The sequence below is a fragment of the Lepus europaeus genome, chromosome 4 (assembly GCF_033115175.1).
Source record: "Lepus europaeus isolate LE1 chromosome 4, mLepTim1.pri, whole genome shotgun sequence".
Taxonomy (NCBI): domain Eukaryota; kingdom Metazoa; phylum Chordata; class Mammalia; order Lagomorpha; family Leporidae; genus Lepus; species Lepus europaeus.
The window spans coordinates 131,202,989-131,215,151 of record NC_084830.1 but is presented as its reverse complement, the minus strand read 5'-3'; the positions used below and the strand labels follow the sequence as shown (position 1 = coordinate 131,215,151).

Here is a 12,163-nt window from a genome sequence, read left to right as displayed (position 1 = left end):
TGTCTGGGAGGCACTCCCTGCTATAGGAGCCAAGGTGCCTAGGCAGAGACTTGGAGCAGAGGAAGTAGAACATAGCTACTTCAGAACCTCCCATGCCTTCTACGACCCAAATCATGAGACTGTTAGCGAGGGGCACTTCTTGGATCCTCTCTCAGGAACCATGCTGATGCTCTGGGAAGTCACAGAAACCTTGCAAGGGCCAGGAACGATTCTTGGGAGTCATGTTTTCCTCCACCTCCTGAATGAGTTCTCCCCCAACACATCTTCTCCTTCCCCCCAAAGTAACCACTGACTTTGATAAACATCCTGTGAGAGACCTGTTCTGCTCTGAAAAGAATCAAGGCACTTGCACCTGTGTAACCCACCATCCTGGTGTGCCTGGAGCTGCCAGGGTTGTCACACCGACTGCATCCTGAGAAGCCATGAGTTCCAGGCACACCAGGAATGCCGGTCACCCTATGTTGGTCTTACACAGTGACCTGAACCTGACATACCAAGAAAATTACACTAGAACAAGTAGGAGGCAGGAAATAGCCTGTTTTTCTCCACTAACAGCAACCCTGACCAAAATAGCGTTGAATAACTGAGGCCAAATTTATGACCACCCATAGGCCACAGAGGAACTCACTGCCTGAACTTTCTTCCTGTCCGAGGGAATCTTGGGAGGAAAGGAAGGAAGGCTTAGTCACACGCCGGGAGTGGCAGCCAAGAGCAGCACTCGCTCCTCCTAGGCCAAGTGAGCTCAAAGTCTCTTTCTTCAGGAAAAGTAGATGCCTCCCGGCTTTGCTCCCTTTTTACAAAGCCAGAATGACAAACACTGACCTAAGGAGGGAGGAAAGGCAGCCAGAAGACACACCATCTCTCCACCTCTGGAAGAACAATTTAGGGAACCCAGAAAGTCTTTGAGCCTCTGCTGGATCAACAACCTGGGCCAAGCCACAGGCAGTCCTCTGCTCCCCCAACCCCCTCTCACCCCCCAAAAAAACTCACCTGGGCCCCAAGACAGGCTGCGCTCCCCAGGGATGCAGAAGCAGCCACCCATGTGTGCACCATCCTCCCCAGGCAGAGGCCCCTGGGAACACCAGCCAGAAGAGCACTGGGAGGGAACCAGCTCCCCACGGTGTCCCTCCTCCCGCCTCCTCCCTGGCACACGAAGGACCAAGGCTGTTCCAGGACGTACAATGCAGCCTTTGATATCCCAGCTGCAGCAGGAGGCCAAGGGAGGGTGGGAGGGGCCGCCCAGCCTGTAGGCCTGATAGTCCTTGCACTGTCAGGCCTCTGCCTGGGCGCACACTCCTCCCTGCCCCTCTGCAGACTGCTTCATGCCTATCAGGCTGTGGCACATTCCTAGCATTCTAGGATTCAGATACACAGCCTGGTTCTTGTGGGGGTGCCCAGGGTGGAGGAGGAGGACAGAAAGCATCCAGGAATCAAGGCTTCTGCCCTTGCTCCCTCCCTGACTGCCTTGGCCCACACACCCTTGCCCACCATGCTTAGAAAGTAAGCCCCACCCAGCCCTCTCTGCAAAGCCTCCCTTGTGTGATCAAGTGAGAGCTGTGGGCACAGTGTCTCACCTCAACCCCAGCAGCCTCAAGGAGCCAACTCCTCGCTGTCGATGACTCGTAAAGCCCTAGCTACTGTTCCCAAAGACTTGGTGGAAAGGAACCCAGGAAGTCATCTGATGTAGCCCAGAACTTTCCAGATGAGAAGTTGGAGGACCAAATATATTTAAGTTACAGGTAAGCATGAAAAACTGGTCCCACCAAACTAACCTTTATTCTATGTCAAATAGGCAGCAAAGCAGGGGAATGCAGTTGACACAGTGCGTCTGATTTTCAGAAAAACCTCCCATGAAATAGCACAAAGGAGATGGGGAAAAGGTGCCTGAATACCTCTGAGGCTGGGCAGAGCATGACTGCCCCGGTGAGTAAGCTCCAGGATCACTGATCCCCCAGCGTGTCCTTCATGCCGTACAGCAAAGGTCCGAGGCAAGCCGTCCAGCAACAAAGAGGTGAAGGCCAAGGGGAGGTGGGTCCCGACAGGCCTGTGTTGCAGACAAATTGAAGGCCAAACTTGATGTTAGTATCACAAGCATTTTAAGGAGAGTAATGGCCTGACCCAGTTTATATTCTGGGAGGAGCATTGAGGCGGCAATGTGAAGGAAGGATTTGGGGTCAGTCTCACAGGAGTGGTCAGGAGTGGGCACAGCAAGCTCCAGCTCAGCCCCAGGGAACAGGCCTTAGACAGGTCTCTGAGGTCCAGTTTCCATTCCGGTGCTGAATCACCGTGAACAAGATGCAGTGACTGAGTGCTTCTATGAGCCAGGTACCCATCACGCATCACTTGAATCCCATAACAGCCCATGAGCTAGGCGCTGCTACTTTTATTTTGCAAATGAGGAAATGGAAGAGGGCCACATAATTTACCCAAGCTCTCCCTCACCCCCCATTTATGAATGTTGGGTATAGGACTTGATCCATATCTAGGTGATCCCATAACCCAGGAGCATCTCATTCCTGAAATATGGGTGTCTTCTACAACTACCAGGACACACAACAAGAAGGAATAGGTGATCTAGCACTGAGACCTCTGGAGCCAGCTGACCATTTGTGTGAGGCTGTAGGGATCCAGCTTGACATGGCACAGCCATCTCGGTTCTAACAGCTGTCTTGCCTTTCGGGTGATGCTGTCAGTCATCCCAAACCCTGTGTGATAGGTAAGTCATTCAGATAACCTGCTGCTCCTACTTGACACCTGAAACATCTCTTTATTTGATGCCTTGAATATCTCTTATGAAGATTAATATTTCTTGAGAAATTCTAGGTGCATTCCAGTTGGCCACAGGGCAATCACCTTTGCCTGTAAAACCCCTATTCTCCTACTTTGTAGCACAGGGATCCATTAGTCATGCAGCTGCCCAACACTATGCTTCTGTCTATAAATTTTTAATGACTTATACCCTAATGAATTAATCTTGGTTTTTTCCACCTTCTGCTTTTGGGGACCAGTTCTTATACATCAGGTTTTTCTGAAACAAAGGCCCAGGAGAAGAGGACTGGGAGGATGGGCAGAGGAGGCACAGGGTCTCTGATCACACTGCCCCCACAGAGGATGTTTTCTCTGTGCACATCTATTTAAAGTATCCACTTCCTATAATGTGTCACTTGTGCTTCCTTCACCAAAGAACAGTGTTTTAAGTATGAATTAGTATGTTTTCTTGGGCCCAAGATGAAAGGGCAAGTGTTCCTTCAGAAAACAGCCACTCAGAACTTCTGCAGGTACGTGAGAATCTGACAGTGACAATAAGCAATGGTCTAACTTACATAGGCTAAAGGATACTCAGACGTCCCACTTCTCCTTGACTTGTTTGCACACCAGTCTTATACAGGTGAATCTATAATCAGAAACTACAGGATCGAGGCCAACCACGGGGAGGATCCTCAGGCCAATGTCATGGATGGCACCCAAAGGCAGTAAGTTGAGACATATATCTTGTTAAGTCTGAAATGAATAGTCCATTCTGGATGAACTCACTGCATTCTTTGAGATTCAAGAAATTAGCACTATCCTGCTGGAAGTTCACATGAATTTATCACAACAAAGAGATTTCCAAGCAGAGAGCAGCAGGAACAAAGGCCCTGGGGCATGAACTTTCTTGGTTTGTTGAAGAAAAGCTTGTGTGGCTGGAGTGTAGCGAAGCAGGGGAGGGTATACAGTTGAGGTCAGAGAAAAGTGCAGAAGGCTACATTGCGCAAGACACTGAAGGCTATCTAAGGGCTTGGGCACTCTCTGAATGAGATGGAAGACACTAAATAGAGGAATAACATGATGGACTTACTATCTCTAAACTGTCACCCTGGCTGTTCCATGGAAAACAGGCTATAGATGGTGGTATTCCAGGTCTGAAGAAATCATAACCTCCAGTAGAGAGATAATGATAGTTTGGACCAGAGTGGTATCAATGGAGGTGATAAGAAGAGCTCAGGCATTTGATGTATTTTGAAAGAAGAGTACATTAGCACTAGAGAAATAGAACTAACAAAAGATAGACAAACAGATGATAGGTAGGTATATACACAGACAGACAGATATTCAGGAATTGGTTCATGCAACTGAGGGGGCTGCCAGATTCAGAAACCATAGAGCAGGCCAGCAAGCCAATGACGCTGCAGTATTAAATCTGAATCAGAGAGGAGCAGGCTAGAAACTCAGGCAGCGTTTCTGTGTTGCAGTCATGAGGAGGACTCCTTCTTAGGAAACCGCAGTGTTTGCTCTTAATGCCATCACACACACCCCTACTCCCCCACACACACCCTGGAGAGTGATCTGCTTTATTCAAAGCCCACTGATTTAAAACACACCTGATCCTCAACGTACAATGGTAAATGTATTGATTTTTTTTAAAATATTTTATGAGGGGGCAAAAGCAATACACATTCAGTAGAAACTGTACTTTAAATTTTGAATTTTGGGGCCGGCACTGTGGCACAGCAAGTTAACGCCCTGGCCTAAAGCCCCATCATCCCATGTGGGTGCTGGTTCAAGAACCGGCTGCTCCACTTCCAATCCAGCCCTCTCCTATGACCTGGGAAAGCAGTAGAAGATGGCCCAAGTCCTTGGGCCCCTGCACCCACGTGGGAGACCTGGAAGAAGTTCCTGGTTCCTGGCTTTAGATCGGCGCAGCTCCGGCTGTTGCAGCCAATTGGGGAGTGAACCATTGGTTGGAAGACTTCTCTCTCTCTGCCTCTCTTCTCTCTGTATAATTCTGACTTTCAAATAAATAAATAAATCTTTAAAACATTTTTTGAATTTTAATCATTTCTTTGGCTAGCAATATTCAGTAAAATACTATCTTTTGTTGCTAGATGGCAGCAGTGAGCTAGCACTCCTACTCCTCAATCATGAAGGTGAGCAGGGCCCCATGTTACAAAGCTAGGATGTTTAGTAGCAAAGGTATAGACATGTTAAATGCATCTTAAACTTGAAATATTTTCAGCTTCTAATGCATTTATTGGGCCATAACTCCACTGTAAGTTGACGAGCATCTGCAAATTCACAGCAACATTTGGATCGGTGTTTGAACAACTGGAAAACATCACCTAGCCAAGTAGACACACAAAATTAAGCACCACAAAGAGCCATTGGGATGGGATGTGTTGATTATTGAATGTATTAAATAAAAATTCCTATCAGTCGTATCCCTAAGTTTTTTTTTCCACAGGAACAGTCAGAACACTGAATATGACACGTGTTGAGAAGCTTTGAGAAGCTGGGAGAAGAGAAGCTTTGTGAATTGGAACCAAGAGTTTAGTCTTGTACATGTGAAATTTAAGAGTCCTATGATACATCCAAGTAGAGATGGGTGTCTACAGTTGAGGGGTAACTTATAAGCTGAAAGTATACATTTGGGAGTTGTTAGTGTAGTGGGTATTTAAAGCCATAAGATTGGATGAGATATCTAAAGGAATCAGAAGAGGATAGAAGATAGAGGATAAATCAAGACTGAGCCTTGAGCAAGGACACTGATTCTTACAGGAATAATAGAGGAGGAGAAACCAGTGAAAGAGATTGATAAGGATGGCCAGTGAGATTATATGAATCAAGAGAGTATGGGGTTATAGAATTCAAAGAAGGAAAGTGTTTCAAAACCAGAAGGCAATCAACTATGCTGATGCATAAGTTGCAGTGGGAGAAATTTATCACTGGATATCCTTATGGAGCAATGAGGATAAAAGCTTAACTAGAGTTTATGATCTCATATTGGCTATAGAGAAGAGGGACAAGACATGAATCAGGCAAAGTTTCGGAACAAGAGGACAACCCATAAGGAGAAGTCTGTGTTGCTTCCTGATTGGTTGGAGTTGGAAGCAGGATGCAATAGCACCTTGATGGTCAAGCTCCTGGGGTTTTGAGCCAAGGGTTCACCTCATGTTTAGGAAAGTGGAGCAGTTTTTTGGTTGGTTTAGCCTGAACTTCTTCACTGATCAGCTGATTTTATCTACCTGCCCCTCCATTCTCTGGCATTTAGAAGTAAATTTAGGGAATCTCTGAATTTTTCTCTTAAGTAGTAGCAGTGGAGGTGGTAAGACGTGATGAAATTCTGATTTTTGGAAGGTAGGGGCAAAATTGCTGTATGTGTGGGAAGGGTGGTGGGACAAAACCCTGAGCACCTGGAGGGTGGGATGGCACAAACTGAGATGGCGGTGTGACACAACAAGAAATATACAAGGGCTGGCGCTGTGGCGCTGTGGCGCAGCAGGTTAATGCCCTGGCCTGAAGCACCGGCATTGCCGGTTCTAGTTCCGGCTGCTCCTCCTCTGATCCAGCTCTCTGCTATGGCCTGGGATAGTAGTAGAAAATTCCCCAAGTCCTTGGGCCCCTGCACTCATGTGGGAGACCTGGAAGAAGCTCCTGGCTTCAGATGGGTGCAGCTCTGGCCATTATGGCCAATTAGGGAGTGAACCAGCGGATGGAAGACTTCTCTCTGTCTCTACCTCTTTCTGTAACTCTGTCTTTCAAATAAATAAAATAAATCTGTATATACATATATATATACATACACACACACATATATACAAAAGCTCTTCAAAAGACATCCACCTGAAATATTTAATGGGTAATAAAATATTCAAGTGCAGCATTTCAGAGAAAGGTCTCTACTAGAATTATAAACTTGAGTATTGTTAATATATAAAGATATATTGGGAATATAAGAAGAAAGCGCTTCTCAATGGGAAAAGTAAAGAAGCTTCATGGAGAAGTGGTCTGTGATTGAAGCCTGAAAGGAAGGAATTTTGACACGCAGATACAAGGGGGAAGAGAGGTGGGCCTTACGGTACACCAGGTTAAGCCACCGCTTGGGATGCCGGCATTGCATATCAGAGCACTGGTTCAAGTTCTGTCTACTCTGCTTCCAATCCAGCTCTCTGCTAATATACCTGGGAAGCAGAGAATAATAGCTCAAGTATTTGGTTTTCTGCCACCTACACAGGAGATCCAGATGTAGTTCCTGGCTCCTAGCTTCTGCCTAGTCCAACCTCACCTGTTGCAGGCATTAAGAGAATGAACAGTAGATGAAGAGAACAGATAGAAACGTGACCAGAAAATAAGCCTCTTAACTTCTAGCTTATTCATGCATTTGCCCACTTATTTATTTATTTTTTAAGATTTATTTTATTTACATGAAAGTCAGAGTTACACAGAGCGAGAAGGAGAGGCAGAGAGAAAGAGAAACAGGTCTTCCATCCAATGGTTCACTGACCAGATAGCCCCAACGGCCAGAGCTGAGCCGATCCGAAGCCAGGAGCCAGGAGCTTCCTCCAGGTCTCCCACGCAGGTGCAGGGGCCCAAGGACTTGGGCCATCTTCTACTGCTTTCTCAGGCCATAGCAGAGAGCTGGTTCTGAAGAGGAGCAGCCAGGACTAGAACTGGAGCCTTATGGGATGCTGGAGCTTTAGGCCCGGGATTTAACCCACTGCACCACAGCGTTGGCCCCTTGCCCACTTATTTAAAAAAACATTATTGGTTACCTTAAAACCCATGTTTGTTGTAAATATTTAATAAGTGTGTGCTGGATTCTTATGATATACTCCAGTGAAGTCTATGTTTTATCCCACCTACATAAAAAAAAAAAAAAAAAAACTAAGATTCTGAATGATTTCCCACAGCGCACTCAGCTAAGGGGGTATAAGCACAGTCAGGACTGGAACCCAGACAGTGTGACCCCAGGACTTTTGTCCTCACCATTTTTTTACTGCTGTGTCACAAAGACTGAACAAGGTGTCTGCAAAAGGATAGCCAGCATCCATGACAAATGCAGGTTCCTGAGCCACAGGTGAGTTGTTCTCTAGACTTTCCTCTTCCAGTACGTGAAATGCACTCTCATCAGGGATCAGCTGAGGAACCAGCAGAAGCAACTCCAGGAGGCAAGGCTGCTGAACGCCAGGACAGAGGTCACCACGCTACTGGCTCTGACCTCACCCTGGAAAGCTGACTGCAATTTCCAAAACATCAACTCCCCATTCATCTCTTGGCTCCCACAGCAAACAGAGGTCAAGGGCAAACTGCTGATGCCTTACCCTGGAAGTCAGCAGTGAAGTGTCCTTAAAGGGTACTGTGTCTGTCCCTCCATCCTTTCTCCTCCAAGCCCATTTTAAAGATGAAGAAACTGGAGGACATGAAACCAAGCCATTTGTTCAACACTTAGGGCAACCTGGGGGCAAAGCCTGTGTGAAATCTCAAACCTTAGGACTCTCAGGTCAGCATGCCTCAACAAAACATGTTAAGAATAACTGGTGTGGGGCCAGCACTGTGGAGTACTGGGTAAAGCCACCCCCTGCAGTACCAGCATCCCATATGGGTGCCGGTTCGAATCCCAACTGCTCCGCTTCCAATCCAGCTCTCTGCTATGGCCTGGGAAAGCAGTGGAAGATGGTTCAAGTCCTTAGGCCCCTGTACCCACATGGGAGACCTGGAAGAAGCTCGTGGCTCATGGCTTTGGATCAGCCCAGCTCCAGCCATCATGACCATATGAGGAGAGAACCAGTGGATGGAAGACCTCTCTCCCTCCCTCTCTGCCTCTTCCTTTTTGTAATTCTGCCTTTCAAATGAATCAATCTTTAAAAAAATAATAATAATAATAACAGGTGTATGACTTAAAATTAGATCCCCTAGTGAGCAGGCTGGGATAAGTTCATTTGTGTATGCATGTTTGACTATGTGAATGCTTGCCAAGTTCATGATCCAAGCTCAGGCCCACACTCCCTACCACTCCCAGGGAAAGGAATTTCTCCTCAGGTGAGCTTTCCTCAGGGAAATCCAGGTTTGCAGGCATCCAGCACAGTGAATGAGAAAGGAAGGAGCAGACTAACCAGTGATCCTCAGTTTCTTTCCTGGAGAAACCCTCGTACCTGACCACCAAGGAACCTGTACCAGGAAGCAAGGGCAGCATCCCTGGAAATAGAAATGGAAAGAGCTTAAATGCCCATCAGTATGGGAGTGATTATTAAGCAGTTACAGAGAATGAAGTGGGTCTTCAGAACGTCAAGGAAAGATCTCAAATTACCTCCAGTATTCAAGCTGGCCTTAAATTTGTGCTTAGAAGACCCAAGGCCCCGTCAGTTTTGAGTTGTCTACTTTATGACCTATTTTCTTCTTCATAAACAATAGCAACAAAAACTAAGGGGGGATTTTTTTAAAAGTCCTATTCCACAAAATGCTGTGTTTGCCTTTTACTTGTGCAAATCTTGCAAGTGAGTATGTGTGTGTGTACAAATACATTCTACTTGTCTTAGGAGTGTTCTTCAAGTACCTGGAACTTACAGGACTATGAGAAGGAAGAGGATCCTAGAAGGGCAGAATGCACCAATCACTCACAATCTACAAAATCTCAGCTCCAACCATAAATAAAGACTACATGGAAACAAATGCAGTAAAACCAGATAAATCTGCCCTCAAAGATGAACAGAGCAAAGGCCTCACCTAGGCCACATTGGCTGCATGTCTCCTTGCTTTCCATTTCAACAATCATGAGTTTTGCAAGCAGTTAACTTCAGAAAGCAAAATGAAGTCCTATGCTCAACTATTTTCATCATTGCATTGGCTTCATGATCTAATATATCTGTTTTACACAAAGGAAGATGTGTGCATGTGTGTTTCCTTTTCTAAGTGTTTCCATTGACAAGTTTCAGTGGATGACTATAGGCAGACAAACGTTTCTACTGCTTCCCTTCTTCCCCACATGACACAGCATGGAATCTGCAATCATTCAGGTCTTACTTCTGTGAAGATTTTGTCCAAGTTCCCTAGAGGGGAAGTTCCCAGAGCCGGATCCAGTCAGCCCAGTTGCTGTATTCAGTACCATCTACTCATTTGTTCCACTTTATGCAGTTCTATTAATGGGTCCCAGACTTACACCAACCTTCCAGGTCAGGAGACAATGCATAGCCTATTCCCTTGGAGACATTTATCAAAATTCAGATGCCCAGATCTTTCCCAGCCCAACAAATCAAAATCTCTGGATGTAGGGTACTTGAAGAGCTCTTTTAAACCCATATTAAATAATCATAATGTATTTCAGCAAATAATGCCCCAGTGACTTCTTTCTCGGGGATGAGGGACAGGCCCACATATAGAATTCAGAGGTCTAAATGCCCAAGTCTCCTTTTGTCACCTTTTGCTCCACACAAAAGATAATTTACACTCTTAACCAGCAGGGAGCAGCATTACAGCAACAGTCTGGCTGTAAAGTGAAAATCAACTGACAGGACCTTTAGATTCCTCACAGATCAGAATCCACAAATAACTGTGTAAAGACTGATAATTGTCTAGGAATTCCCTGTTGCTGAATCTCCTCTATCCCACTACATCCTTACACCACATCCATGACCTATAGTTTGGACCTGCCATTTTATAGGTGAGAAAAGTGTTGGTTGAGAAAAGACAGCTGATTTCTCCAAAGTCTCATTGCTATTAATTGGCAGAGATGAACTTTCTTGAACATTCCAATCAGCATAAGGACCTGTAGTAGCTCTCATCATTTGTCAAGAAAGACGTGACCTACACACATACAGCTCCAACCCCAAGCCCCATAGTCAAACAACACCTGCCTACTACCATGATTAGAATCAACTTACCCTACACATATCTGCATGTGTATAGAGGACAAGAAAATGAGCAAGTTTATCACACATGTACCTCACTTGAAAAGTTTTAGGAGAACTCAACCTTGGCCACCACTGCTTGCTACACCCTAGGAGTCCAGTGTGTTGGGTGCCAGACAGGATCCCGCCCCTCATCTGTCATGAAATACACAAATCCAAATTTGAGTAGCATATATGCACATTGTATTGAAAAACACTCAAGAACCTAATTGGAACAGGATTATTTGGGAGTGATTCTTTTTATTTATTTATTTATTTGACAGGTAGAGTAATAGTGAGTGAGAGACACTGAAAGGTCTTCCTTCCATTGGTTCACTCCCCAAATGGCCACTACGGCCGGTGCTGCGCAGATCCAAAGCCAGGAGCCAGGTGCTTCTTCCTGGTCTGGGAGTGATTCTAAGTCTACAGGACAATATTCATTAGTGAATGTGTCAGTCAGTCTTGATTCTGAATGCTGCAGACAGCAGCATGCAGATTCTTTACTTCTTTTCCCAGGCCATAGCAGAAAGCTGGATTGGAAGAGGAGCAGCCCGGACTAGAACTGGTGCCCATAAGGGATGCCGGCACTTCAGGCCAGGGCTTTAACCCACTGAGCCACAGCGCCTGGCCCCTCTCTCCTTTACTTCTGAAGTATTTACTTAACCTTTCATCAATAAGACTGACTTTTCCCATATATTCCATGAGATATAAATGGGATATAGTCATGCCCACTTGAGATGAGAGGAGGCAGATCAATGCTGAATATGTGGTATCCTTGTTGAAACTGTTCTTTGAACAGCAGTTGTTTATTGATCTAGTTTTAGTTGTTGAGGGTGCTGTATCCCCTTCCTGTAAGATGATTCTTGCAGTATATAGATCTTATTTCAGTGTATGGCCAAGTTCATGATTGGACTAAGTAAAAACTAACACACACATATCCCTGGGGATTGTAGATGCTTCCACATTACAGATAACACTACCTTACATATGTACAGGTAGCATGGCAATAAATGACGACCTCACAGAACAGCTTTGTGAAGTAGCTTGCTTCCTACAGATAGATGATATATTACAACACTGTCAAGAACATTTAATTTTGGGGCTGGCACTGTGGCACAGTAAGATAATCCTCCACCTGTGGTGCCAGCATCCCATATAGGTGCCAGTTTGAGTCCTGGCTGCTCCTCTTCTGATCTAGCTCTCTGCTGTGGCCTGGGAAAGCAGTAGAAGTTGGCCCAAGCACTTGGGCCCCTGCACCTACATGGGAGACCTGGAAGAAGCTCCTGACTCCGGGCTTTAGATTGGCCCAGCTTCAGCCATTACAGCCATCTGGGGAGTGAACCAGTAGATGGAAGACCTCTCTCTCTGTCTTTCCCTCTCACTGTCTATAACTCCACCTCTCAAATAAATAAATAAAATATTTTTAAAAAAGAATCTTTAATTTTAAAAATCAGTGCAGAGAAATGTGTATCACTGTTGAGTTTTGCTGTTCTCAAATTGTGAGAAAATCAAGTGTTATCAGA

General features: G+C 45.6%; 1 protein-coding gene across 3 annotated transcripts in view; it reads right to left on the bottom strand.

The window, feature by feature from the left end:
- The window catches only part of SH3TC2 (SH3 domain and tetratricopeptide repeats 2), a 59,050-nt gene extending 57,928 nt beyond the window's left edge, over positions 1 to 1,122 (bottom strand). For all 3 annotated transcript variants that reach the window (XM_062188877.1, XM_062188880.1, XM_062188878.1), the window contains exon 1: positions 991 to 1,122. In XM_062188877.1, the coding sequence (XP_062044861.1) occupies positions 991 to 1,042 (52 nt within the window). In that variant the 5' untranslated portion in view covers positions 1,043 to 1,122. The remainder of the gene's footprint in view (positions 1 to 990) is intronic.
- Positions 1,123 to 12,163: the final 11,041 nt, after the last annotated feature.